The following is a 26,300-nucleotide window of genomic DNA, read 5'->3' as shown; positions in this document are numbered from 1 at the left end:
TGACTTTAATGAACTATGCCGGTTTGATTAAAACAAAAAAATTGGCAGCACCGATTTAAAAGTTCAGCTGTAAGATTTTATTAATTTTACATTTAATTTCTGCAATACTTTAAGAACTACGTAAGTGAAATAAAATGGATAGACACTTAAAAAGAATGAACATAAATAAACTTCATATTTATACATGCTTTGTAAAAACATTGTTACAACTCTACACTATCTTCTTGGAATCTTTTTGATTTTTTTGATGAGGTTACATATATTTTCGTCAAAGGGGTGTACAGATACAGTTGTTCCTAAAATATGTTACTGCTAATTACTAGTATCATTTTACTCGGTGTAAGTAGAGGATAAGACACATGGAGGCACTGGTGAAAGTTTAATACCCTCTATATCTGGAAGATGGTCGCCTTCCAGTTCCAAGTCAATGAGACATATAACCAAAATTTTTTTTTTTTGGGATATGAATCTCACTGTAAATCCCTGAACATAGGCAATGAAACGTACCAGGATGAGCTAATGTAGATTCATGTAACAACTCAAAAAGATTGGTGACCATTGGCAAGAAGAATCGATTAAGAAAGCATCCAATCAGACAAACTAGAATGTTGAGGCAACGTTTAGGAATAGCAATATGACATGTGTATAGCAGAAAAATAAAGTAAATACCATATATACTAGATTTTAATCCGTGGTGTACCACGGAACAATTTTTAAAAAATAATAACATTTTAATTTTTTTTTGTTTTTTATATTTAGTTTGTTTTGTTTAATTAAATAATAATTTTGTTTGGATTATCAATTATTACAACAATAATAGGGGAAATAAACACATAAATATGTAATATATAAGTTATTGTCGGATTAAATCACAATTTTATCAATGATTTAATTGTTTTACAAAATTTTAGTTAAATTATCCTGATTTAATATGTCTAATATTCTTATATTATTGGTATTGACCAAATAATTAAAGGAAGATTTAACCCGTGTTTCAAAACCAAATTAATAATATTTTATACTTATACTAATTTTAATCCAAATTGTCATGTTAATAACATGTCCCGCTATATAACAACAAACCGTCATATTAGTGGTTTAACTCGTGTTTCAAAACCATCATATTAGTGGTTTTGGTTGTGTGTTGTGTTTCATTTGTGAAGTTGATATTTATACATAGAAAATGCTTGATGAGCAAGGAGTTTACGATCCATAGCAATAAAAGAGAGATTTTAGTATTTTCCTATTTGAATTGATAACATTATCGCAGTTAATATTCAGTTTCTTAACACGGTATATATTATATTAAATGTTTTTCTTGATGCTAAAGTTAAATATACCCAATTATTGAGTTTCTAAAGTTGGGTTCTCGTTTTTATGAACTTTAGTAACGTTATAATAATTATTGTGATTGTAATCATTTGTTACTCAAACTCGGCTGTGTCATTTAAACTTAAGAGATCATACAGTCTCTAAAGATCTATTAAAATAGGTTTGGAGATTTTTATGGGATTAAAAACGTAATGCCTAGAGTTGTTTTTGGAAAAATCGAAATGTATAGATGTTGTCAAGCTATTTATGACAATAAATGTATCAAATTAGGTTCGATTTAAATAGTTCCATTAAATGAGTTTCCATGAATTGTTATTTTAGGAAAATAGTTAAGGGTTAATGTTGTAAATAAAACAAATTAAATAACCAAAACTTCAAAGACACAAGACAAAATATACTTCAAAAATAGATACAAAATTCAACAAGCTTAAAGACTAAATACTAAAGAGTATAAACCGCATATACAGTAGCGGACCTATGTAGGAGGCAGGGGGTCAGTTAATCCCCTAAACTACTAAAATAATTGTTTTTTGCATGCAAATCGTTCAAGTATCAGTAGCACAGTTGGTTCCGTCCCCCATAGGTTGTCTCCCCTAACCGCTGTTCGATTCACCCCGTTTACACCAAATACAAAATTTTAAACATTTTAACAGTTTTTAAAAAAAATTGACCCCCCTAATTTTTATTCCTGAGTCCGCCACTGCGCATATAGACATGAAAGAGTATTAAGCAAGGAATGATATTCACAAGGGACAAGGCATAGAGAGTTAGCTAGGTTTCTGAGTCGTCTTTTTGACGCCGATTGATCCGAATGACTTTCTTTTTGCATGAGTTTCTACTATACTACCACCTCATCGGTTTGTTCTTTTCATGGGCTTTTACTATCATTTATTTATAAGTTATTTTTTTCGTTCTGTAATATAAAAAAATTTTGAGAAATTTTTGTGTCATATTATAAAATGTTTAAAAACTTTTATGAAAACTACAGAGTAATTTAATATTTTATAATAATTTATATTATAAAGTCATTTTTATGATTGATCGAACATTTTAAAATAGATATTTCTAAGCCTTCATTTGTTTAAAACATCTTCTATTTTAAAACAGATGTAGTATTTTATATAGGTTAACAATATAATTGGATTTCGGGACATCATTGGTTTCTTACCACAATTATTTTAATGCAATCAGTTAAACAAAAAGTATTTTTATAAAAATTGAAAATTTATTATTCATATGACTGTTGTTTAGACTTTACATATGATAATTTATTTTGGGATAAAAGAGAGATATATATATATATAGTTATATAGTACATACTGTATTAAAGTTGGTCTATTATTTGCTTAAACAAATAAATATATGAATAATATTGTCGGCAAACGTCGGAGAGCCCATCATCGCACCAAGTGCTAAAACGCGGGATTCTATGACCATTAATGTGCACAAAAATAAAACTATAAAAAAGTACTCTATAGTTACATTGGTCGCACGTTAGCCACCACCACAATTTTTTCCAATTTGATGATCCATCTCTTGCATACATCCACTCTAAAGATCGAAACTGAACTATGAATCTTTCATAACTCATACTATGTTTGTGAAAAACTTATGAGTGATAACTTTAAAACAAAACTAATGGTGCAAGTGACAATTATTTAAGTTTGTTTAACTACTTCGGCTCTTACTTAGTTTAGCACTTGTTTTTGTAATTGACATTGTCCAGTGCTCTTGATATAGCATTCTGTACTTTTGAGTTAAATGAGAAGAAGAAAAGCTGCTATAATCATTTTAAGAATCTTTGTTTTGGTGGGAGACAGAATTATAAAGTCACCTATTATTATTAGTCATACTTAAAACAAACCATGATATGTCTATATATTAATTTCCAGGTATATAAGTACAATGTATTCATCATGAGGGAGTAGTTTATACTTGATACCTAGGGTTCAGGGATCCATCAATACCAGTTTATAGTGTTCCAAAATCCAAACTATAATTACTCATTAACACTAAGCCCAAGAACTAAAAATAATCAAAAGTTACTAATTTTCAAATCTTGAGTTTAATTTTTTTTTACTACTATTTACTTTCTCTCTTTATTCAGCAACAAGCAGTCTCTCTCAGCTTTTTCTTTTTCTTTTTCTTTATATATATCTTTCATATAATTTTGATATTTTTGACACTAACTAGTAAACTATTGGGGAGAGATTCATCTTTAATATTGCTTTATGCAGCCTTATTTAGTTATTCTGATTCATTCTTATGCTAATATTTTAACTAAATATAAATGATATGTTCCCTCTTTTTTGACTTTATGCAAGTTTAGTTATACCAGCTAAAGCTTCTTCTTCCTCTTTTGGACTCTTTTGACGTATTATCAGTTGATTAAAACAGTATTAATGGTCTTTCGAGATACCTAATAAAGTTGATAAAGAAATGTTTAATTCTCAAAATTATAACCTGAAGCTTCTGAAGCTGATGTGGTAGTGCGTTTCTGAGTGAGTTTGTGGATTTTGTCTTTTAAGAAACTTAGTATTTAATTATACAAATCAAGATTGTGAAAATTTTGATTTTTTTTGGTTAATTCAAAGTAAATTCCCAGATTTATAGAGGATCCGAAACTAATCTCTGGGGGAGCTGCAGCCCACGGATAGACCTTCTCTCCGGATATTTAAATGAGCCGTTAGATAAACTCATATCCGTATAAAGATGTCCAGAAAAATGTGACTTAATTTTGCACAGTAGAGAAATCAAACCTGAAACGTTGTAGCGTCCCAGTCCGCTCCCTCGACCACAAGCTCCCGGACGAAAATTTTGATATTTTCAAACTAGTTCTTGGTTTATGGAGGTTTCCTATTTGAATAACTAAAATTTATTTAACTGGAGTTATTTATACATAAAAAATGTACAAAAAACTAAAAGCAAAAGCCCGACAATAAACTATTGACTATTAAAGGCTAAATTTGAACCACTTTGGTAGATTTTTCATATAATTTTTTTCAGAAGTTTAAGACTTTTACTACCGTAATTTTCATAAATAAATTTAAAATTTGTAAGTTTAGTTAAATGGCCTTTTTTCTTTTATGAAAGTTATCTAAATATTTCTTTTAACTAAATTAGCCACGTAAAAACACAAGTACCTAAAATAAAGTTGGAAAAAAACTGTTCATACTTCTCAAATTTATTATAATGACTCACTTCATAGGTGATGAAGTCTCACAACACTCTCTCTTTCATGAAATCATAATAATGAAGTGAAGTCTCATTACTTACTCTCTCTTCATACCATTTCTCCTTCTCAACCAACAAAACTCTCTCACCCACCAAAGAAGATGAACAACGTTGATTCAACTCTACTATTCCTTTGCTTCTTCTTCTCCATCTCCTCATCTTCTCATGTAAGCATTTGATTCAATCTTTTACTTTTGTTTGATTCCAATCCCATACTTAACCATAACCAAAATGTAGGTGCATCTCGCCGGTGCAAAACAAACCGCCAGCAACATCACGGCATCGTCAGAGAATCCATTCACACCAAAAGCCTCATTGATACGTTATTGGAACAATCACATCAACGGCGACTCACCAAAACCTTTATTTTTCATTTCCAAGGCGTCTCCACTAACACCCGTCGACTCCACGCGCTTCGCCTCACTCGCTTCTAATCACTCCCTCCACACGCGCCACTCCGATTTCTGCTCCGCCGCGAAACTCTTCTGCTTCCCTGAACTCGCCGCTCATTCCCTAGAAAAACACGGCGATGACGTCGACTTCGCCGCGTATAGCGGCAAGAACTTCACAAACTACGGCTCCGACCGTCTCTCCGGAGCCGACTCTTTCAAAAACTATTCCGGCGGTGATAACATCGCCGTCGACTCGTTCCGACGTTACAGCCGCAACTCCGCCGGACACGACGAAGGGTTTACAACTTACGCCGGAGATGTCAACGTAGCTGACCAAACCTTCACCACATACGCCACCGGAACCACCGGAGGCTCCGGCGAATTCACGAGCTACAACACAAACGCAAACGAGCCCAACGGGAGATTCACTTCTTACTCCGACAAAGCCAACGGAAGATCACAAACCTTCACAACCTACTCCGACAACGGCAACAACGGAGAGCAAACGTTCACAAGCTACAGCAAAAACGGAAATGGAGCTCCGAACGAGTTCTCGGGTTACGGAACCGGGTCAAACGTCGTCAAATCCGGTTTCACCAAATACGGAGAAAACGGTAACGGAGCTAACGACAGTTTCACTAGCTACGGAGGAAACGGTAACGTCCCCGTTAACGATTTCAAAGGCTACGGTGACGGAGGTAACGGCGCCGTTTACGGTTTTAAAAACTACAGAGACCAATCCAACATCGGAGTCGACTCGTTCTCCTCCTACGCTAAGAACTCGAACAACGAGAAGGTCAATTTCGTAAATTACGGTAAATCTTTTAACCTCGGTTCAGATAATTTCACCGGTTACGGCAAAGGCAACGTCGGAGGTAACGTGAGCTTCAAGACTTACGGCCAAGGTCCGAGTTTTAAGGAGTATACTAAAGACGGCGTCGTTTTTGCTCATTACACTAATAATAACGTGAGTTCTAGTGGCAAAACGGTGAATAAGTGGGTTGAGGAGGGTAAATTCTTTAGGGAATCGATGTTGAAAGAAGGGACTTTGATGCAAATGCCCGATATTAAAGATAAAATGCCTGAAAGGACGTTTTTGCCCCGGAGCATTGTTTCGAGTATACCGTTTTCGTCTTCGGAGATCGGAGAGATTCGGAGGGTTTTTGGCGCCGGAGAGAATTCGTCGATGTCGGGGATAATCTCGTCGGCGGTTTCGGAGTGTGAGAGACCAGCGAGTCACGGCGAGACGAAGCGGTGCGTTGGATCGGCGGAGGATATGATAGATTTCGCTACGTCGGTGCTTGGACGTGGTATTGTGGTGAGGACGACGGAGAGTGTCGTCGGGTCAAAGAAAAAGATCGTGATTGGAAAAGTCAACGGAATCAACGGTGGAGATGTGACGAGAGCTGTTTCGTGTCACCAGAGTTTGTACCCGTATTTATTGTATTACTGTCACTCGGTTCCTCGGGTACGGGTTTACGAAGCGGATATACTTGAACCTGAGAGTTTAGAGAAGATTAACCATGGTGTTGCCATCTGTCATGTTGACACGTCAGCTTGGAGTCCGAGTCATGGAGCGTTTTTGGCTTTAGGTTCGAGTCCCGGTCGGATTGAAGTTTGTCATTGGATCTTTGAGAATGATATGACTTGGAATATCGTTGATTAAGGTTTTGGTCAATTTTTTTAAAAAAAAATTAAATTTGAGATTTGCTTCATCAGATTTTTCTTTTTACAAAACTGTAACTTTCTCCCATGTTTATTTATATATGATATGTTTGAATTACTTTGCAAAAAAAAAAAAAAATCGGCAGAAATGAGCCTAAAAGTACATTGAAAAAGAATGATATCATTACTATCGATTCACCAACAAATATGCCTAAAAATAATTTAATCAGGTTTCGAATTGTTTCTATTGGTGATTCTAAATATTGCGGGATAAATCTCATTAAAGGTAGAGTTTGCCAACTAATGTATTCTTTCACCAGTAAAACGAACACTATTTATATATTAGTTTAACAACTTTACAGTTAAATACGAAGACGAAAAAATAGAACCAAATATGAGCATCCACAGTACATTACTTAAAAGGTATTTAATTATACATCAAGAAATTTAGTATTTAATTATACATTAAGAAATTTACTATCTGTAGTGTAATAAGATTAGCCAACAAATTTATCAAAAAAAAGATTAGCCAACAAAACATACAACTGCCATACATTTTAAACTGATACTAATAATTTGTTTTAATAAGCTCAAGAAAATAAGGTTTATAGATAATTTATCCATTCATTACCACAAAGATAAGGTTATAAAAACTTTGTTAAACTGTGTATAATAAAGGGTAAATAGGTCAACACACGAAAATTTGATATAAATAACGGAAGCAACTTAAGTCTCTCGTCTTCTTCTTCTTCTTCGCTTCATTCTTGCGTTTGATCTTTATCTCTCTCGATCCAATCTTTTTCTTGAGTTTCATTATGGAGGACGAATCGGCTCCAGATTATAATCAAATCGCAATGTTAAACGCAGAAGACGAAGTAATAATCTTACGTTTTCTGAAGCGTATGATCGTTAACGGAGATTCATGGCCTAAGCTCTTCACCCAAGACGCAGACGTGTTCAACAAGAATCCAAATGTGGAGTTCAATGCTGAGATACCTATCTTCGTGGTCGTTAAACCACGAACAGAGAGTTGTGGTAAAACCGATGGATGTAGTTCGGGTTGCTGGAGGATCATAGGTCGTGATAAACTGATAAAATCGGAGGAGACTGGTAAGATTCTAGGGTTCAAGAAGATTCTCAAGTTCTGCTTAAAGATGCAACCAATGGAATACAAGAGGAGCTGGGTAATGGAAGAGTATAGGCTTACCAATAACTTGAACCGGAAGCAAGATCATGTGATTTGCAAGATTAGGTTTCTGTTCCGAACCGAGATCAGTTTCTTGCTAGCCAAGCATTTCTCGTATCTCTATACTATTCCTGAAAATCTATTACTGCCATCTTACGGATACTATTCCGATACCCAAGAGGAGGATGAGTCTTATCTGTTAACGATATCTGATTCTGACGGAAACGTTTGGCCTAGCTACGTTACCAATAACGTCTACCGTTTGCATCCATTGACGCTTGTGGATCCTTTCGAGCAGATGTTTCGACTTTACGGTATCTGCATCTACGCTAACGAGACTTTTCGTACAACCGATGAATGCTATGGTGGTTACTGGAAGATCCTGCATAGTGATGAGCTGATCAAGTCAAAGTCCGGGAAGACCATTGGTTTCAAGATGGGGTTTGAGTTTTACCAAATGGAAAAACTAAGCTATGGTCATGAAGGAGAAGATTTGAAGGTAACTTTGACTATAGAAGAGTACAGGCTTAACGAAGAGGAGAAGCAGAATAAAGTGTTGTGCGTTATCAAGTTAACTGAAGATAACTAGCTCTAGGGATCACTTCTACTCTGGATTTCATGATCGATCATCTTACTGATATTGTACAATTGGGCATGATTCATGAGAACTTGTGTTTTTTTTTTTTTTTTTTTCTCTATTCTCTTTGGTTTAGCTAGAGACTAGTAGTATGGATACTTCTTTATTTCCTGCAGTTTGTGGTTATAGAGGAGAGGCTTTTTTTTGTGTGTGTGGCTGCAATTTGTTAACTCGAATCGCATGTAAAGAATCATGTTGTGAAATAGAGAGAGAAGTGATATAAGATTTTGGTGTACTATTTGATGAATGAAGAAAGGGTCATTTACATAGAAGGTACAAAGAGATGGTTTTATCTGGTGACAAAGTGAAACCTCATTTACAAGTAATAGAAGATGGACCTTATAAACAGGTGGACATTCTAGAAACTGTCAAAAAAAAAAATGGATATTCTAGAAGATGGACCTAATAATGGACATGTATCTAGTATTCATAAATCATAACATAGAAATTTCTTCTTTATAGTAATAATATAACTCAAAATTTAATATTTAAGATTTGAGTGTTGACCATTTTATTTTTAATTTGTTATACAACCAGTTAAAGCCAGTAATCCTTCTTTCTCTTATAAATTACCAACAAAACTTCAAAGTTATTATCATCAAACCGATTCAGCTAGCCATGTCTTTGTCCAACTCTCTCTTACCGTTACCCTCCGTCACGCAACTTCAGATCGATTCTGTTACATTTGCACCAGCCATCAGTTCACCAGCTTCCCACAATCCCCTCTTCCTCGGTGGTGCAGGTTCGAAAACTCTGTTTCCTCTGTTCTCTTGCCTTCTTAACTTTTTTTTTTGTTGACTTCTTTTGTTTTTAGGTGTGCGAGGTTTGGATATGCATGGTAAGTTTGTGATTTTCACTGTCATTGGCCTTTACCTAGAGGCTAATGCCGTCCCGTCACTCTCCGTTAAGTGGAAGGGAAAGACTAGGAAGGAATTAACGGAATCCGTCCCATTCTTCCGTGACATCGTCACAGGTGTGCTTGCTTAACGGACACGTCACAATCAATTTTTGTTAGGTCTTTCTAAGAAAAATCTTACGATTGAATTGCTCTTAAATTAGGTGAGTTTGAGAAATTTATTAAGGTGACGATGAAGCGACCATTAACGGGGAAAGAATATTCGATGAAAGTAGCAAAGAACTGTGTCATGATTTGGAAATCGTTAGGGATTTACACACAGAGTGAAGCCAAAGCTCTTCAAAGATTCTTGAAGATATTCAAAGACCAAACTTTCCCTCCCGGTGCCTCCATCCTCTTTGCTCTTTCCCCTAAAGGTTATCTCACGGTACTATACCTTGTCCTATCACATTAGTAGTCATCAGACCGTGTAGCTAGCTATGAACACTTTTATGTTTTGCAGATTGCGTTTTCTAAAGACGATACTATTCCTAAAGCTGGACAAGCTGTGGTCAAGAATAAGTTGTTGGCAGAGGCAGTTCTTGAATCAATCATTGGAAAGAATGGTGTTTCTCCTGCGACTAGGCTGAGTCTTGCTGAGAGATTAGCCCAGCTGATGAATCACAACAAGGTCAAAGAGGAAGCTAAGGATCTCTCCCTTGGGGATAAATTGGCCAAAGAGAACAACAAATAATGAGACATTTGACCTCTGTTTTTATAAAAAAATGCCGATTAATCGAATAAAAATTATATTATCAATAGTTGGTATTGATTCTCGAGTTACACCAAACGAAACTAGTGATTAAGAGATTATAGGGCCAAGATTTGGAATCTTAGGTCAAAAAAGACAAAGAAAAAAAATTCTAAAACTTATTCGTTCTGCTTCACAACTAAATTTAAGTATATTTTTAAACATAACTTATTCGTTATGTTAAAAAATTAAAGTATATTTTAAACATAACGAAGAAAAAATAGTGCCAAATATTATCCGTTTAACATGCTTAAAGGTAATTAATTACAAATTAAGAAATTACTATTTTATCAAAGGAACTATAACAGTGAAACTGTAAAAGTATCTGTGAAGGAAGAAGGTTATATTGGTAAAACACGAAAATTAGATATAAAAGCACATCCATTAACATAAGTCTCTCTTCGATCTTCTTCTTCTTCGCTTCATCTCCAAGAAACAAACACTTTCTTGCGTTTGATCTTTCTCTCCTACGATCCCATCTTTTCTTCTCTTGATCGATTTAGTTTCATTATGGAGGACGACGAACTGAGCAACGGAGAAGACGAGGCAACTTATGAGCAAATCACGAGGGAACTGATCGAAGCAGCAGACGAACTGTTGAACGCAGAAGACGATGTAATACTCTCACGTTATCTGAAGTGTATGATCGTTAACGAAGATGCTTGGGATGGTCTCTTCACCCAAGACGTAGACGTGTTCAAGACGAATCCATATGAAGATTTCGATTCTGAGAGCTCTACCTTCTTTATCGTTAAACCACGAACAGAGCAGTGTGGTAAATCTGATGGATGCGAATCAGGTTGCTGGAGGATCATGGGTCGTGATAAACTGATCAAATCGAAGGAGACTGGGAAGGTTCTAGGATTCAAGAAGATTCTCAAGTTCTGCGCAAAGAGGAAACCAAGAGAGTACAAGCGAATTTGGGTAATGGAAGAGTTTAGGCTTACCAATAACTTGAACTACAAGCAAGATCCTCAAGTTATTTGCAAGATCCGTTTTCTGTTTGAAGCCGAAACTAGTTCCTTGCTTGCCAAGCATTTCTCGTCTGTCCACTACTGAACCCGTACCGGTTCCTGCAAGTTTATTGTTGCCAGCTTATGGATTCAAATCCAGAGATCCACGAAACGATGAGGAAGAACATGTGTTGAGGATACCGGCTGTCTACAAAGGCAAAAATTGGCCTAGCTACGTTACAAACAACGTGTACCGCTTGCATCCATTGAAGTTTGTGGATCTTCGTGATCAGATGTTTCTAAATTTCGGAACCTGCATCTTTGCTAACCAGACTTGTGGTGATACTGAGAAATGCGATGGTGGTTACTGGAGGATCATGCACCCTGATGTGATGATCAATTCAATGCCGTCCGGGGAGACCATTGGTTTCAAGAAGGTTTTCAAGTTTTACGAAACCGAGAAACAAAGATATGTTCGTGAAGGAGAAGAGATCAAGGTAACTTGGTTTATAGATGAGTACAGGCTTGTGGAAAAGGAGATGCAGAATAAAGTGTTATCCGTTATCAGTATCATTACTAAAGATAACTAGGAGACTTACGCAACATTCTATATAGAGATATTTTTGTGTGTTTAAAAACATCTATGTAATTGATCATGATTCATGATTGATGATTCTTTTCTCAAGTCATAGACAAAATGCATAGACACTAATATGCATGCTTCTGTTCTAGCGATATAAAAATACTAGGAAAAAAATGAATTTGTAATAAGAGATATTATACATTTGCATTTTGTGTGTGGCAACGAAGTTTGACTGTTTGAGAGAGTTGTAATAGCCTGAGAATTGCGTTACTGATTCTGCTAACTATATATGTCTCATATCATGGGACCTTTTATGATTTGCAAACTGGGAAATGGCCTTTGAGAAAGCTTCTGGTTTGATTCTTGGACCCCTCTAGGTCCCTTAATCAAGTTTATTGGCAGTGATGGGCCTAGAGACCTTCAAAATCCCCATTCAGGCTACAGTAGCTTCTAGTTGCGACCAACAGGGATGGAGATTGGCATTATTGTCTTTCTCTTTTGGTTGATACTTGATTGTAAATGATGATGTTTTCGTTACTCATTTGATTAAATATCAATACAGTTTCTTGTAGTGTACAGGATTATGAATATGCTGCAGCATGTAGCAAGTTTTGTGTGATTAATTGTATTTTCACTCATCAGTTACATAGGAGTTGCTGTGTTTCTCTTGTCCCTGTCTACTATACCGATTCAAATGAAAACCGGAACTGTTTATCTACTAAACCGAATAATACTCTTGAGTTACATTCTATGAAAACACAACAGAGTAACAAACCACTAATAGAACGTAGCTCAAAAACACAAGAGAGTAACAAACCACTAATCCTAGGTCTCAATAATGTTTGAAGAATGAAAAAAAAATAACTCAAACAAAACCTAATTAAGGCTCTTTATTTATTTTTTTATTTGAACATAAATAATAAATATAGTGGACCATGCACTTTGTTTCTTCGTCACACAAATATTATCTCTCTCGCCGTACAAAAGACAGAGAAAGTTTAGAAATGGAACAGTTGTTTGCTCTGTTTACCATTTTTTTGGCTTTACCTTTCTCCGGGAGATGCAGCGACGTTTTCAGCAGATCTCATTTCCCCAAGGGATTCGTCTTTGGAGCTGGTACTTCTGCTTATCAGGTTTAGGAATCAATTTCTAGGCTTACTTTAACTCTTGAATCTTCCTACAAAAATGAACCAAATGTTTGGTTTCTGACTACAAGTGGGAAGGAGCTGCCGCGGAAGACGGAAGGAAACCTAGCGTGTGGGACACTTTTTGTCACTCTCGTAAGCTTTTCAATTCAACATTAGCTATTAGCCTATAACTGTTGGTTGGTCGTTGCTTTGATTCTTATTTCTAAATCTGCAGGTAACACAGGTAATGGAGACATAGCATGTGATGGGTATCACAAGTACAAGGTGTTCTTTTTTTTATCTTCTCTGCTTTAGTATTATCTTGTACACACATTATGAATTTTCATCAAACTTAAGTTCATTTGACAGGAAGATGTGCAGTTGATGGTGGACACTGGCTTAGATGCTTTCAGATTCTCCATCTCTTGGTCTAGGCTAATACCTAGTAAGTCTTTCTCAAACACACTCGGTGGTTTTGTTTCACCATGAAGAGATCAAGTTTGTTATTAGCTCTTATCTCATTAGATGGAAGAGGCCCAGTTAACAAAGAGGGTCTACAGTTCTACAAGAACCTCATCAAAGAAGTAATATCCCATGGGATTGAACCACATGCTACACTCTACCACTACGATCATCCTCAGTATCTTGAGGATAAATATGGAGGATGGGTCAACAAAAGGATGATGTAGGCTAAATAAAAGTAGCATTGCTTGAGTTGTTTTCCACATATTATCTTGAATTTGTGATGATGACACTAAACTTATATGTCATTTGCAGCAAAGACTTCACTGCTTATGTAGATGTTTGTTTCAGAGAGTTTGGGAACAACGTCAAATTCTGGACCACGATAAACGAGGCTAACGTATTCACTCTTGGAGGTTACAATGATGGGAATACAGCGCCTGGTCGTTGTTCCTTACCGGGGCAAAACTGCTTGATAGGTAACTCTTCTACTGAAACATATATCGCAGGCCATAACTTGCTGCTTGCACATGCCTCTGTTTCAAGACTATATAAGCAAAAGTACAAGGTATACATAGTTTCTTATGCATGAATAAATTTTTATTGAATGTGTGAGTTGATGACAAGGGGAGCAACTACTATGTGCAGAATAAGCAGGGAGGTTACGTAGGTTTTGGCTTATATTTAATGGAGTTTAAACCTTCAACAAGCTCTGAGGATGATACCATTGCAACTCAAAGAGCCAAAGATTTCTATTTCGGCTGGTAAGTTCAGACACACATGGTTCCAAAAGGGCAACTTCTCCAAAGGTTTTAAGCTGAAAAGAAATTAAATATGCTGCTCTTTAAAACTCAGGTTCCTTGAGCCTCTTATATTTGGAGACTATCCTGATACAATGAGAAGAACTGTTGGATCAAGACTGCCAGTTTTCTCAGAGGAGGAATCAGAACAAGTTAAAGGCTCATCTGACTTCTTAGGAATCAATCACTATTTTGCGGCTTCGGTCACGAGCAGCAAATCCAATTCTGGAGCCCTGGATTTCTACTCAGATATGGGCGGATATGTGACTTGTAATGAATCAAACTTGATATTTTTGAACGACAAAAACAAACTCTTTTCTCTTTTGATAATTTGTTTTTGCTAATTAATCATCTCTTCTTTGTTTTAATGGTTGGAAGACATTGGGAATACTTCAGTTCCGGAGGTAGGAGTTTCAATGCTACCAAATTCAGATGTCAAAAACCTAATACAGTATATTTCTTATAAATTTAAGTCTCTATCAAACAGAACAGTGTTACTAATCCATCTTTCTTTGTTGTTTTGTTTTTTGTTTGGACAAAGTAGTATCCTGTTGCTCCATGGACTATGGAAGCTGTCTTGGAGTATATAAAGCAGACTTATGGCAATCCTCCAGTCTACATCCTTGAGAATGGTCACTATCTTCTCTGATTTCTCTCTCATATTTTTGTCTTAGTCTACTCAATTCTCTTGTCAATGGCAAACCAATAGGTACACCGATAAAGCAACAGAAGGATACACCAAGGGTGGAATACTTACATGCTTACATTGGTGCTATGCTCAAATCCATAAGGTAAGTAAAGTTTTCTTATTGCATCTTTTACTCTCTTGTCATCTGAGCGTGATAAGAAGAAGAAAACAAAAGACATTACTACTACTGGTATAGGAATGGATCAGACACGAGAGGCTACTTTGTATGGTCATTTATGGATTTATACGAGCTTAGAGGGGGCTACCATGATGGTTATGGATTGTACTCTGTAAATTTTAGTGATCCTCATCGAAAGAGATCTCCTAGACTCTCTGCTCATTGTTACTCTGATTTTCTCAGGGGCAAAACCACCTTTCGTGGTTCTCAAGGCATCAAAGAATTGTCTTCTTCCTCCTAGTATTATCTATATATTCTGCTGTTTTTTTTTTTTTTTTTTGTGATAACTATTCTGATGAATATTTCACATATCAAATAATTATATTTTCCAAATATTCTCATTAATAAATTTTAGTTTTAATTATGAGAAATAAATTATAGTTAAAGATAATTACATAGGTTTTTATCAAACAAAAACAGAATTATCATTCTATTTAATCAGTTAGGGAAAAACAAAACTCTACAAATTAGAGGAAGGGTTATATATAAATACGAGCTTATACACTGCGTTAATCTGCAAATATTTTTGATAAACAGAAAGCAAAAGTTTGGTTCTCTGTTTCTTCTCTTTCGTTTTTACTACAGGAAACATGGCTCAAGCGTGTCACTCATGTAAACATTCAACAGACGTGATCCATTGTGTAACAGAATCTCTCAACTTCTGTCTTACATGTGACTACCTGCGCCATTGTAATAACTTGCATGAGGAACATGTACGTTACCAAATCTGCGATAACTGCAAGAGGAATCCAGCTTTACTCCTATGCTGTGACGATGAGATGGCTCTTTGCCAATCTTGTTATTCACGCTATTTCAAGTGCACCACTCTCCGCCACCACATTCAAATCCTCAGTTGCTTTCCTCCTCCACATCATAACACCACTAATCAGCATCATGAGCATGCGCATATGCCTCATGTGGTTCAACATAGCAATCATGAGCACGAGCATGTGGCTGGTCTTGGTCACCAGCACCAGAGAAGAGCAGGGATGTTTGAGATGAGCTGCAACGGGAACACTAATTGTGAGAGATGGATGTTTGCGATGAGATGTGAATCATGCTTAGCTTCAGACGCTGTTGTTTACTGTCGTGGACACGACAAGCTTATGTGCCATAATTGCGACCGGGTGTTTCACCTTCACGAAGCAGTGCCGCCGCATCTGAGGTGTATGCTTTGCGGAAACTGCAAGAGACTTTCTCGCAATTTTCTCATCGGAGCAGCTGGTCATCAGTTTACTTTCCCACCGACGGTTCATCCTCCGGCGGCCGAGGAGGTTTCAGCGTCGCCGTCCACAGGACTTAATCAACAAGATGATGTTTTAATACGTGATGACTTTTTTCGAGATAATGAATATCCACAAGATATATATGATTTTTCTTGGTTTGGTGGATAAGATAGTACTCGTTCTTTATTAGTAATTTAGTATTAATATTCTAGGTGTATTATTGCTTTTGGATTTGAAATAAAAATAAATCTGTTGGTTTCAATATCTAAGAAGAAAATAAAATGTCAAAACTAACTCCACTTTTTTCGGGTTTGGAAGATATGATCTTCTAAATTCTAATTTATATCTCATCGTTTAATTCTATTAATTGATGACTAGCTAGAAAACTACCTACTATTGTAATTAAGAACACATAAAATAATTATAAACAATTGATGCTTAAGTAGGAATTAAATTTCCCATTACATTTTTTTTTTTAAATCCAGTTTGATAAAGTCTACCTAACTCCAGCATTTCCAGCGAATATGATTTTCTCAGTATATTTTTATTCCATAATTTTTTTTTCTGACTATTTTTTCCAAAAATTTATATATATATATATATATATATATGTTAAAACCCAAAATAAAAGTAGTCACTCACTCATTTAACAACGAAGAACTGAAAAGTATAAGAAAGGAGAGGAAAAAAAAAAGAAGGAAAAAATGTACATCACTTACTAATTTTCTAAATCCTCCATATTTTGTTAAAGAAAATTAAATTAAGAACTTTATATTATAAACCATTAAATCCAAAAAGTATACAAATGTTATCAAAGAGAGACAACAAAGGACAAATCGGTTGTAAACGGTACCAACGAATAGAAGAAGAAGCGCCTCTCTATATGTGTAGTACCTTCGTTCCCAAGAAACACTATCATCTTCACGATTTTTACATCGTCTTTCGTTTCTTGTTTCTCTCTCACTTCATCAATCATCGTCACCAGTTTCTTTACATCTTCTTCTACGAGACCTGAGTTTCATTTGGGAATCAGGATGATGAAGTCATCAAGACATCACCAATCAATTGAAGATGAAATCGTCACGACGTACTTGAAGATGATGATGATGATGATCGATAATAACGGAAACGTTTGGCCTCGCCACTTCCTCCGAAGCCAAGACGTATACTGCAAGAACCCATCGACGCTTTTCGATACTCAAAACCCTTGGATCCTATACGACGGGCGTTACTTCTTCGTTAATCGGAGCGCGAATTCTGGTAAAACCGATGGATGTGATGAATCCGGTTGTTGGAGGGTCATGGGTCGTGATAAACTGATCAAGTCGGAGAAGACAGGGAAGATTCTAGGGTTCAAGAAGGTTTATAAGTTTTGCGAAAAGGAGAAACCTAAATCGATGTTTAAGTTCTGGGAAAAGGAGAAGAGACGAGTTAGAGATAAGAGGATCTGGGTGATGGAAGAGTATAGGCTTGCGAGTCAGTGCAAACAAGGTTACGTGATCTGCAAGATTCGATTTCTTTATCCAAACACACTAGATTTCATGTTGTGCAACCATATCCGAGGTTCCTATATATGATGAGTCTTATGATATGAAACTGATGGCTCGATTTATGTTTTCTAGACTCTTATCCAGTTTCTTGATACCTCTCGTTCTCTCTGTTCGATTTGATATATGAATGATATTCCACCTCATGTTTTGATCTTTTATGATTTGTTGTTATTAGAATTGAACATATAGATTGGTGGGATCGTTTCAAAACAGTTGCATTTTAAAATGTTTGTAGTCAGTTCTGGAATATACTATTGCTGCTACTAATCACGCGATAAGTTTTGGAATTTAATTTGGTTATGCAATTATAGTGTCAGTTTGCAGTGAAATATTGAATCACCCTTTCTCAAACGCAGCTTTTGAAGTGTTTTGTTTTTAAATTCCAAGAGATCTTAAGTATGAAAAATAATCAAAGACTTCAAACTTGATTTAATTTTTCTTTTAAATCATAAGAAAAAAAAACAATATTTTGATTCTTCTTCACCAAAACAAAAAATTTCAATGTTTTAATTGTCTTTAAAAAAATTCCAATCCACTATCATCAGATAATACCTCAACGAATATACCACCTAAATTAAAATTTATGAAATTGGATAACAAATGAAAACAATGTCTCTATAAAACTTAAAAATAAGTAAGTATTTTTACATAGGTACAAAACCAGTATAGTAACATGTTCATAAATCACAAAACAGTGTTAATCTTAAAATTTGTAAAATGCCGATATTAATACATTCAAAAATAACTCACTGAAAATTGGTATACATATGGAGTTTAATAATTATAGAAATTCGGAATTTATTTATTATTATTTATTTTCAGTAAAACAGTAAAATTTACATTATTAATTATATAAATTTTGTGACTAACATTAATGGTAACAATAATAGGGACTTGAGTCATTGAGTGACTATGCAGATAATAAGAAAAATTCGATTTTTGTGATTCGTCGACAATGAGGCGACTTGGTATCACCACTCTCGCCAATTCTGCCGCCGTCGTCGTCGTCACTCCGACGCTACTCTCATCAACGGTGGTTTTCCCCGGAACCCTATCTTTACCTTCTTCGCCTTTCCGCAACCACCGTCTTACCAATTCAATTCGTTTCCTCGAATCCCGAAGCTTCTCCTTCTCTTGCTTCTCTTCTTCTTCTTCTTCTTCTTCGGCAGCTTATCTTCCTTCACTAGAAGACTTCTCATCGGCTAAAGGTGAATACTTTCTACTTTATCTAAGCGGATTTGGGTCCTTTATACTGAGAAATGTAGTTATTGATGATTTATATCTGCTAGGTTCTGTGGTGAGAGATGATGATAATCAGAAGGTGATCTTGAAGGGTATGACTTATACTGCTCTCGAAGTAAGTTTTTTTTTTTTTTTTAATTTAAAGTCTCAATCTTTTCTTGAAGGGTATGACTTATCCTGTTCTCGAAGTAATGTTAGCATTGGGGTTATTTTCAACTGTGTAGGAATGGGTTCAGTCTCATGGGTTTAGACCAGAACAGGCTTTAATGTTGTGGAAGAGATTATACAAGGACAATATATGGGCAAATGATGTTGATGAGCTTGAAGGTTTGTCTACTGATATGTCTTTTATTCAGAAGAGTTTTTGTGCTCTCAGTTGATGCGGATTGGTTCTTAGGTTATGTTGTTTATTCTTATAGGTTTGAACAAAGATCTCAAGAAAATGATTAGTGAACATGCTGTGTTTGGTGCATTATCTTTTAGGGATATTCGCTCGGCTTCAGATGGAACTAGGAAGGTGAATTTGATCGTTTCTTATTTGGAAAAACATTTTAAAGTATTCTGTGATGCCTGGATGATGTTAGACACTGAATGGACAAGGATTATATCGCAGTGAGGTTTTGGGAATGTTCTCATTGATTCATAACTCGCAGGATGTTGCAGATTCTGTTCACGTTGGATGATGGACTTGTGATTGAGACAGTTGTTATACCTTGTGATCGAGGCAGGACAACAGTTTGTGTTTCAAGCCAAGTAGGTTGTGCCATGAATTGTCAGTTCTGCTACACTGGCAGGTAAGCTGAAGAATGCAGATATTCTCTTGACCTACTTTCTCAGCTCTTGATTTGTGGTTTAATGTATATGTTTGTGCTGATTTCACAGGATGGGCTTGAAGAGAAATCTCACTACTGCTGAAATAGTTGAGCAGGCTGTCTATGCTAGACGATTGCTTTCCCATGAAGTTGGGTCAATAACAAATGTCGTCTTTATGGTATGCATGTTCGTGAGACAAATAAAACAACTCTACATATTATTTTAGGCGTTCAACATATTTAAGGTCTGTTTATACTGTTGTCTCCAGTTTCTAATGGAACTGGATGTGTTTTGTAGGGAATGGGAGAGCCATTTCACAACATTGACAATGTCATCAAAGCTGCAAACATAATGGTAGATGAGCATGGACTTCATTTCAGTCCCCGTAAGGTCACAGTCTCAACCAGCGGCCTTGTTCCTCAGCTGAAGCGTTTTCTCCGTGAGTCAAACTGTGCTTTGGCTGTCAGTCTGAATGCAACAACTGATGAGGTTTTGTTTCATGCTATCTCTTTAAAACAGTCAAACATTTTATGAGGGATGATCTGACCTCATTTAACTTGAACCGTGCAGGTCAGAAACTGGATCATGCCAATTAACAGGAAATACAAGTTATTTTTGCTCCTTGAGACGCTCAGAGAAGAACTGAGCTCAAGGCATAAGTACAAAGTGTTGTTTGAATATGTAATGCTCGCAGGAGTGAATGACAGGTAAGGGAAATCATCATTAGAGACCATTGGTAAGCTTTCTGTTCCGCTTAAATGGTTCAAATCTGAAACTATCAACTCTTTGATTGTGCAGCATGGATGATGCAAGGAGGCTAGTGGAGCTTGTGCAGGGGATTCCATGCAAGATCAACCTTATCCAATTCAACCCACACAGTGGTTCTCAGTTCGTACAGACTGACGAAGACAAGATGATAAAGTTTCGTAACATTTTGGCTGAAGGAGGCTGCACTGTTCTCATGCGGTTTAGCCGAGGCAACGATCAAATGGCAGCATGTGGGCAGCTTGGCATGCTTGGGGCGATTCAGGCACCAGTGATGCGGGTGCCTGAGCAGTTCCGCACTGCTCTAAGAGCATCAGTTTGATTTGTCAAATGTCGGATTAGGAAAAAGAAAACATCTCATTTTCAACGAAGTTAGATGCCAATTTTTTATGTATCCTCAAAGGTGTTCTGTGACAACGAAATTTTGTTAAAGGTGAAAACTACAATTAAAGTTAAAAGGTTTTTGTTTTGTTGCAAGTTTCTACGAAGGTCAAAGGTGTAATAAATTAGAATATGTAAAGCGCATACTTGAACCTATATGAACTTATGGCTATTTCTTTTTAGTTAAACTTTTGCCCCCAATAATAGTACTTTTGCCTTAACGTCTATACAACAGAAGAGCTTAAACTCTGTTAGAGCGATGAGCAATGTGTTGATTTGGATGCTGCTGCATTATCTGTACTGGTTTGGTCTGTCTGGTCACTGACACGGAATAGCTCGATGAGTGTGTTTCGGATTTTGATTCTCAGAGCAGAGGCCTCATCAGGTCTAAACCACTTCTTGTCGAACTGGATAAAAAAACAAGAGTAAGCAGAAGATAAGTGATTTGGTATCAGGAAAAGAGTTTGAGCTATGTGATTCGGCATCAGGGAAAGAGTTTGAGTAAGGAAAAGATTATGATTCGATAACTCACCATTCCCAGGTCTTTCCTTTTCAACCTTTGAGGTGCTTCTTCGATGAACCGCTTAATGAAGAAGAGAACAAACGGACCACAGTCGAAGTCATTCTTCTGTTGCGGAACCTGGTTGTACAAAGGGAAAACCATAAGACGAATTGATCTAAACAAAGTTACTTGATCATGAGATTAAGAAGGTAAAAGACTGACCTGTATATCAGCTTCGCTGATCCTACGGGGGAGGTTTTTCCATACTTTTTCTGAAATAGGTAGATCCGATAAATTACCATCTTGATTCAAATAATGCCACTCGTCTTTTAGAAACCTGCAACCGGTTGACATAGAATTCAGTGAATGTGGTATTCTGCATTTATAAGCCAATGCAATACCTTTTCCTTTTGTGAATTGAAACCGTATGCACACAACTTCAAGCATGTGAAAAGATAAAGTCATAGGTAAAGCTCCTGGCATCTCACCTTTTTACATTTTCAACAATTGATCTTCTCGAGTGAAGTCCTAACGAATCCAGGTGAAGTATAGTAATTCCCGTTTCATCTTTCTTATCTGGGATGCAAACTATCACAAGGCTCCAGTGGAGACTGAAACATGGTACAAGAATCATGCTGAATATATAGCTCTTTAGAACTCTAGAAAAAAAATCTAAAGATTTGCAAGGCGCGGATAACATGTCTCCATCACAAAGACAAAAGCAGCTTTTGTTATAAAATGACAGTGGCCATTGAAATAAGCTAAAATTACAGTGCTAAAAGGAAAAGAGCTTACTCTTCATGTATTGGCATAAAAATATAAGCCTTACGGAATAAATCAATCCCCTTCCACCACCGCCTGAACTTCACAAAAAAGGCAGCCTTGTCATTCCCCTATATAATTGAAAGGACAAAACAAGCCAACATAAGCAACAAGATAAAATGTGAAATGCAAGAATACCAACAGAGAATGACTTTCTAAGGATCACAATTTTATAATCACCTTGTATGTAACAGCGTCACTGAGCTTCTTGTAGAAATAGGTATTGAAGAAATGACAATTAGCAGAGATTTGATTCGATGTTGATATCTGCTGCTGCAAGAACCTAGCCAAAGAAAATGAGGGAAAAAAGTTATATAAAAAATCATGCAATTATATAAGACAACATATATGGCAAGTCTAACACTCCAAAACTACCTGATATAGAAATTCATAACAGGCGATGTTAGAAATTCTCGAGGCGCAAGGCATTCAAGATCCTTAAGACAAACTTGAACAAGGTTCGGATCGTCCCTGGATCACCAAGCATTAATATTTTGAGGGTAACAAATATACAGTAAGTTACCTAGATCAGTCTTGACATAGATTTACCTTGATGGGTAGCATATCTCTTCCTGTAAGCTGCAAATTTCATCACCTATTAGTTTATATACAACCAGCTGTAACTTGATGAAGCTAAAAAGAAAACAGGTGATTATTACCCTTCAGGCAGTTCAACAGCTTGCTCCTCCACCATTGGAGTTCGAGGTTCTTCTTCATCCACGTTTATTACTGTATCATCTAATTGCTGTAGTAAGTTGAAAGAACAACATATCAAACGAGTTGGAGTGAGAAAAATATTGGATAAGCCAAAACATAGCTATAGCCAAGTAGAAAGCTTTTTCCTAGGAAGTCTAAATCTATTTAAACAGCACAGCTCTGTAGTTTATCTAGAGAGCAATTAACTGTTCTAAAGTTGAAAGTCTTTCGTAAGGTTTCATAAAACTGTCGGTTGGGAAATAACAGAAGTTTTCGCAGAATGAGCCATGCTTCTGCTGGAGTAAATTTCTTAGGACTTATAATGATTACACAAGAAAATGCAATTGCATGATATATGGTAACAGGAGTAAGGAAGAATAATACCTTACGGCGCTTTGAACCCTGTGATGGATATTCTTCCCAAGACCACTCCCTATGAAAGAAAGATGTTGCGCGATTACAATACAACTCATTCTCTTGTGTACCATAACGCATGTCACAACAATATAGAACTAACCACTGGGAACCCTTTAAAAACGACAAAATAGTAGCAGAAACAGTTGGAAAAGGAGAAAAGAAATGGACCTAGGAGTTTCATGGCCAATGGGGTCGTTGTCATCATCATCAACTAGAGAATAAGAGGAAGAGTCCTTGGATTTCTGATTCCCTCTTGATCCTTTCAATCCAGAATTAAACTGCTTTTCACTGTTCTCAGCTTTCCCTATATCTGGCAACAACCGCCACCCACTTCTCATCCTTGTTACGGGCCTTCTATCAGCCTTGTGTTTCCTACTTTCACATCCCGAATCTTCTCGTTCTTTACCAACTGCTTTCTTTGACCGACTTCCGCATCCCAAATCTACTCGTTCTTTACCAAATGCTTTCTTTGACTGACTTCCACATCCCAAATCTTCTAGTTCTTTGCCAAATGCATTTTTTGACTGAGTATCCGCCTGTTGAACACATATTACAAAGTAGTACTATCATGAACAAGTAGCCATCTAAAACAGTTAAAAAAATGGCAAAATGAAGAGGTTCCATACCTTCGGTTTAGTAAAAAACGCATTAAATGTTGACCGTGAGACTTCTTTTGAGTCTGCACTCCCTTGTCTAGAGGTGTCTTTTGAGTCTGTATTCCCTTGTCTAGAGGTGTCATTTGAGGCTGCATTCCCTTGTCTAGAGGTGTCATTTGAGGCTGCTTGTCTTTGTGTTAAGGCATCTGAACCTACGTGAAACATGGTTCATTAAACACTCAGACACTGAGCTAAGCTATTAAGAAAGCAACATGCAATTTAACATAGTCTACACCAAGAAATACCTGAGCTTGTGGATTGCATGGTCTTCAAACTCCTATCCACATCCTGCCAAAAATAAAAAGAGTCTTGTAGCTTTCACATCAGATAAACCATCTCTATCAAAAAAATCTCTTAAAGAGATCACATAAAAAATTTCACATGTTTAAATGAGCTCAATTCTAGCTTAGAAGATGAGAGAAACAACACTAAAGATTTATGGAAATGTATGTAGTCAACAACACCAAACAAAACAAGTGTGAAGCTTTTTAAAAAAACCCATTAAAACAAACCATTTGCGAGCGCTGTAAAACCCTACGCTGCTTCTCCTCCTCGAGGCTGGCGATTTTGAGTCGGATTCTCTCACCCTTGTCTGGTAAACCCGGACCTAATTTCACGAGGTGGGATTTGTTACGCTCCAGCTGCTCGTTTAGGGCACGATCGGTTAGGGATTTCTGAGAATCAATCTGATCGTCGGAGAGAAACGTTGGCGGCGGCGGAGGTTTGGTGGTGGTAACAATCTCCAACTCGGGAACTTGGTCTGCTTCCTCCTTGTCGTCCATGGCTGTAGTCCAATCAATCACAAAATGTTTCTTCTTGGTACAATCTACTACTAAGAGTTCCTTCGTCTTATAGTCCGTCATTTCCCCAAAACAAGGCCGCTTCTCCTCTCAATCGCCCATTTGTCTCTTTTGTTCAGAATCCTTCACTTATCAGTTTCGTTTTTTTCACTTGTTTTAGGGACTCTCTTTAATTAGAAGAGGTTTTGTTTTCGTTTTATCTTTGAGTAAATTTTGGTAATTTGAGAATTTATTTCGTGGTATATATATATATCATATGGTGGTAATTTCTAATTTGTTCACAGATTGGGATAATGTGTAATGATGATACATTAAGTTTTCTCAAAACATTAATTTTAGGGTTTCTCAAATCTTAGCTTACATTTGTTTCCAGAAAATATAGGATCATCGTCGTTTTAAATAATATATATTTACGCGGGAATTAATGGAAAAAACGTTTAAAATTTTTGGTTCGAATAGAACCATTTTATCTCTTTGAGTCCGGTTCGGATTTTGAATAAGTTGACAAATAAAAGCATAAGTAACAAATACAATAGATTATTAGACATTTAAATACATCTATTTAATTATTTTTTTTCTAATATAAATTTTGATTTTTAATAAAGAATATAGTTTTGGTTATTTTATTTTGGGTATGTAAAATTCGGATATGATTCATTTTCGATCTTGCAGATTCTTATAAAGTTTATTCGGATGTGGATTTGATTAACTCGATTTTATTCAGATATATACATTGCTAGTATTTAGTATTTACTCTTTCGATATTAAGAAGAGTGTCAATTTCATTAGATAAATATATCTCTGTGTATGCGGATTCTGTTCCTCATAAGGAACTCCATGGTATTCTGTTCGATATCCTCTCTATCTCTGCTAAGTTTAGTTCTATTACCTTTTCGTTTGTTCATCCTGATTTCAACGAGGTAGTTGATGCTAAATACTAGCAATGCATATATACATATATATATATATGTGTATGCGGGATGTATCTTAGTTTTCAAGATCTCCTCTAGCAAATTCTTTTAAGTTCTTAGAATATTCTTTCTTAATTATTCATTGTGGGTTTCCAATATTTTGGACCGTTTGGTATCAAACTCTGTTACAAATTCAAACATTTTCTTATAGTAATAGAAATCTACATCAAGATATATCTATTATTATTATTATGTTCAATGACACTTTATATTAGCACAAACAACAGCATCTGTGGGACAATCTCACAACATTTAGGAAATGTAATCGCATTTGTGGGACAATCTCACAACATTTAGGAAATGTAATCGTTTCCAATCACCAAAAAGAGTATTCTTATTTGACTTCATTTAGAACAAAAATTTGCGACCAAATAAAAGATAATTTATTCACATCGTAATATTTACGTAGAATTTACATCGACTGTGAGTTTATATCGATTATTTAATGAAGACTTTTATTATTTCATATTAATTCTCATAAAAATTTTATGTACTTTCGCTGAACACGATCTCTCTCTACCTCTTTCGGTTCCAACTATCACCGCCACAATGTCTGTGATGCCAAATTCAACCTCA

General features: G+C 36.1%; 8 protein-coding genes and 1 pseudogene across 20 annotated transcripts; 8 read left to right on the top strand and 1 right to left on the bottom strand.

Annotated features, from left to right (window-relative positions):
* Positions 1 to 4,473: 4,473 nt before the first annotated feature.
* On the top strand, positions 4,474 to 6,676 carry LOC104703627 (polygalacturonase 1 beta-like protein 2). Its single transcript, XM_010419668.3, has 2 exons — positions 4,474 to 4,733; positions 4,804 to 6,676. The coding sequence occupies exons 1-2, from the start codon at positions 4,668 to 4,670 to the stop codon at positions 6,622 to 6,624; spliced, it is 1,887 nt and encodes a 628-aa protein (XP_010417970.2). The 5' UTR covers positions 4,474 to 4,667; the 3' UTR covers positions 6,625 to 6,676.
* A 736-nt stretch (positions 6,677 to 7,412) lies between these two features.
* On the top strand, positions 7,413 to 8,454 carry LOC104705138 (uncharacterized). The gene has a single exon (XM_010421121.3). The coding sequence runs from the start codon at positions 7,439 to 7,441 to the stop codon at positions 8,396 to 8,398; it is 960 nt and encodes a 319-aa protein (XP_010419423.3). The 5' UTR covers positions 7,413 to 7,438; the 3' UTR covers positions 8,399 to 8,454.
* Positions 8,455 to 8,976: 522 nt separating this feature from the next.
* LOC104705137 (chalcone--flavanone isomerase-like) lies at positions 8,977 to 10,100 on the top strand. The gene is made up of 4 exons (XM_010421119.2): positions 8,977 to 9,188; positions 9,261 to 9,419; positions 9,506 to 9,729; positions 9,805 to 10,100. The coding sequence occupies exons 1-4, from the start codon at positions 9,065 to 9,067 to the stop codon at positions 10,033 to 10,035; spliced, it is 738 nt and encodes a 245-aa protein (XP_010419421.2). The 5' UTR covers positions 8,977 to 9,064; the 3' UTR covers positions 10,036 to 10,100.
* Positions 10,101 to 10,602: 502 nt separating this feature from the next.
* On the top strand, positions 10,603 to 11,635 carry LOC147941945 (uncharacterized; annotated as a pseudogene).
* A 924-nt stretch (positions 11,636 to 12,559) lies between these two features.
* LOC104703625 (putative beta-glucosidase 5) lies at positions 12,560 to 15,216 on the top strand. Of its 7 annotated transcripts, none has more exons than XM_010419666.3 (12): positions 12,560 to 12,761; positions 12,845 to 12,908; positions 12,991 to 13,040; positions 13,125 to 13,200; positions 13,281 to 13,440; positions 13,533 to 13,785; positions 13,866 to 13,981; positions 14,073 to 14,287; positions 14,396 to 14,421; positions 14,562 to 14,649; positions 14,727 to 14,808; positions 14,902 to 15,216. In XM_010419666.3, exons 1-12 carry the CDS (start codon positions 12,564 to 12,566, stop codon positions 15,122 to 15,124), a joined length of 1,551 nt encoding a protein of 516 aa, XP_010417968.2. In that variant the 5' UTR covers positions 12,560 to 12,563; the 3' UTR covers positions 15,125 to 15,216. The 7 variants fall into 7 exon arrangements, with proteins under 7 accessions (XP_010417968.2, XP_087316063.1, XP_087316061.1 ...); XM_087459937.1 differs by having other exon boundaries at positions 12,565 to 12,761; positions 13,569 to 13,785; positions 14,913 to 15,216; XM_087459935.1 differs by having other exon boundaries at positions 12,579 to 12,761; positions 13,569 to 13,785.
* A 257-nt stretch (positions 15,217 to 15,473) lies between these two features.
* On the top strand, positions 15,474 to 16,371 carry LOC104703626 (uncharacterized). The gene has a single exon (XM_010419667.2). It carries the CDS (start codon positions 15,474 to 15,476, stop codon positions 16,275 to 16,277), a length of 804 nt encoding a protein of 267 aa, XP_010417969.2. The 3' UTR covers positions 16,278 to 16,371.
* Positions 16,372 to 17,013: 642 nt separating this feature from the next.
* LOC104703624 (NAC domain-containing protein 83-like) lies at positions 17,014 to 17,802 on the top strand. The gene has a single exon (XM_010419664.2). It carries the CDS (start codon positions 17,144 to 17,146, stop codon positions 17,684 to 17,686), a length of 543 nt encoding a protein of 180 aa, XP_010417966.1. The 5' UTR covers positions 17,014 to 17,143; the 3' UTR covers positions 17,687 to 17,802.
* A 730-nt stretch (positions 17,803 to 18,532) lies between these two features.
* Positions 18,533 to 21,048, top strand: LOC104703621 (uncharacterized). Of its 4 annotated transcripts, none has more exons than XM_010419661.3 (9): positions 18,533 to 18,867; positions 18,949 to 19,016; positions 19,126 to 19,228; positions 19,321 to 19,418; positions 19,565 to 19,695; positions 19,784 to 19,892; positions 20,012 to 20,203; positions 20,285 to 20,421; positions 20,513 to 21,048. In XM_010419661.3, exons 1-9 carry the CDS (start codon positions 18,615 to 18,617, stop codon positions 20,799 to 20,801), a joined length of 1,380 nt encoding a protein of 459 aa, XP_010417963.2. In that variant the 5' UTR covers positions 18,533 to 18,614; the 3' UTR covers positions 20,802 to 21,048. The 4 variants fall into 4 exon arrangements, with proteins under 4 accessions (XP_010417963.2, XP_087316099.1, XP_087316100.1 ...); XM_087459973.1 differs by having other exon boundaries at positions 18,539 to 18,867; positions 19,385 to 19,418; positions 19,555 to 19,695; XM_087459974.1 differs by having other exon boundaries at positions 18,539 to 18,867; positions 19,555 to 19,695.
* On the bottom strand, positions 20,902 to 24,971 carry LOC104703623 (ubiquitin-like-specific protease 1D). 4 transcript variants are annotated; one of them, XR_015562633.1, is made up of 14 exons: positions 24,466 to 24,957; positions 24,199 to 24,241; positions 23,924 to 24,105; positions 23,466 to 23,833; positions 23,265 to 23,313; positions 22,844 to 22,929; positions 22,734 to 22,763; positions 22,560 to 22,655; positions 22,365 to 22,467; positions 22,158 to 22,220; positions 21,851 to 21,973; positions 21,585 to 21,699; positions 21,393 to 21,500; positions 20,902 to 21,267 (listed from the first exon to the last, which is right to left on the bottom strand). XR_015562633.1 is itself a non-coding variant. In XM_010419662.3 (14 exons), the coding sequence occupies exons 1-14, from the start codon at positions 24,814 to 24,816 to the stop codon at positions 21,112 to 21,114; spliced, it is 1,908 nt and encodes a 635-aa protein (XP_010417964.2). In that variant the 5' UTR covers positions 24,817 to 24,971; the 3' UTR covers positions 20,902 to 21,111. The 4 variants fall into 4 exon arrangements, 2 of the variants coding, with proteins under 2 accessions (XP_010417964.2, XP_010417965.2); XR_015562634.1 differs by having other exon boundaries at positions 23,924 to 24,099; positions 24,466 to 24,932; XM_010419662.3 differs by having other exon boundaries at positions 22,158 to 22,255; positions 24,466 to 24,971.
* Positions 24,972 to 26,300: the final 1,329 nt, after the last annotated feature.

Source organism: Camelina sativa, chromosome 7, assembly GCF_030686135.1.
Source record: "Camelina sativa cultivar CO46 ecotype springtype chromosome 7, ASM3068613v1".
NCBI classification, from domain to species: Eukaryota; Viridiplantae; Streptophyta; class Magnoliopsida; order Brassicales; family Brassicaceae; genus Camelina; species Camelina sativa.
This window is presented reverse-complemented; position numbering and strand designations above follow the sequence as displayed.

Coding starts and splice junctions, on each gene's coding strand:
- LOC104703627 (XM_010419668.3), top strand. CDS start 4,668: ATGAACAACGTTGATTCAACTCTACTATTCCTTTGCTTCTTCTTCTCC. Junction 4,734..4,803: donor CCATCTCCTCATCTTCTCAT/GTAAGCATTTGA, acceptor ACCAAAATGTAG/GTGCATCTCGCCGGTGCAAA.
- LOC104705138 (XM_010421121.3), top strand. CDS start 7,439: ATGGAGGACGAATCGGCTCCAGATTATAATCAAATCGCAATGTTAAAC.
- LOC104705137 (XM_010421119.2), top strand. CDS start 9,065: ATGTCTTTGTCCAACTCTCTCTTACCGTTACCCTCCGTCACGCAACTT. Junction 9,189..9,260: donor CCTCTTCCTCGGTGGTGCAG/GTTCGAAAACTC, acceptor TTTTGTTTTTAG/GTGTGCGAGGTTTGGATATG. Junction 9,420..9,505: donor CTTCCGTGACATCGTCACAG/GTGTGCTTGCTT, acceptor CTCTTAAATTAG/GTGAGTTTGAGAAATTTATT.
- LOC104703625 (XM_010419666.3), top strand. CDS start 12,564: ATGCACTTTGTTTCTTCGTCACACAAATATTATCTCTCTCGCCGTACA. Junction 12,909..12,990: donor GGACACTTTTTGTCACTCTC/GTAAGCTTTTCA, acceptor CTAAATCTGCAG/GTAACACAGGTAATGGAGAC. Junction 14,422..14,561: donor GGAATACTTCAGTTCCGGAG/GTAGGAGTTTCA, acceptor TGGACAAAGTAG/TATCCTGTTGCTCCATGGAC.
- LOC104703626 (XM_010419667.2), top strand. CDS start 15,474: ATGGCTCAAGCGTGTCACTCATGTAAACATTCAACAGACGTGATCCAT.
- LOC104703624 (XM_010419664.2), top strand. CDS start 17,144: ATGATGAAGTCATCAAGACATCACCAATCAATTGAAGATGAAATCGTC.
- LOC104703621 (XM_010419661.3), top strand. CDS start 18,615: ATGAGGCGACTTGGTATCACCACTCTCGCCAATTCTGCCGCCGTCGTC. Junction 18,868..18,948: donor AGACTTCTCATCGGCTAAAG/GTGAATACTTTC, acceptor TATATCTGCTAG/GTTCTGTGGTGAGAGATGAT. Junction 20,422..20,512: donor CTCGCAGGAGTGAATGACAG/GTAAGGGAAATC, acceptor TTGATTGTGCAG/CATGGATGATGCAAGGAGGC.
- LOC104703623 (XM_010419662.3), bottom strand. CDS start 24,816: ATGACGGACTATAAGACGAAGGAACTCTTAGTAGTAGATTGTACCAAG. Junction 22,764..22,843: donor GCTGTTGAACTGCCTGAAGG/GTAATAATCACC, acceptor TGAAATTTGCAG/CTTACAGGAAGAGATATGCT. Junction 22,656..22,733: donor GAGATATGCTACCCATCAAG/GTAAATCTATGT, acceptor TTGGTGATCCAG/GGACGATCCGAACCTTGTTC.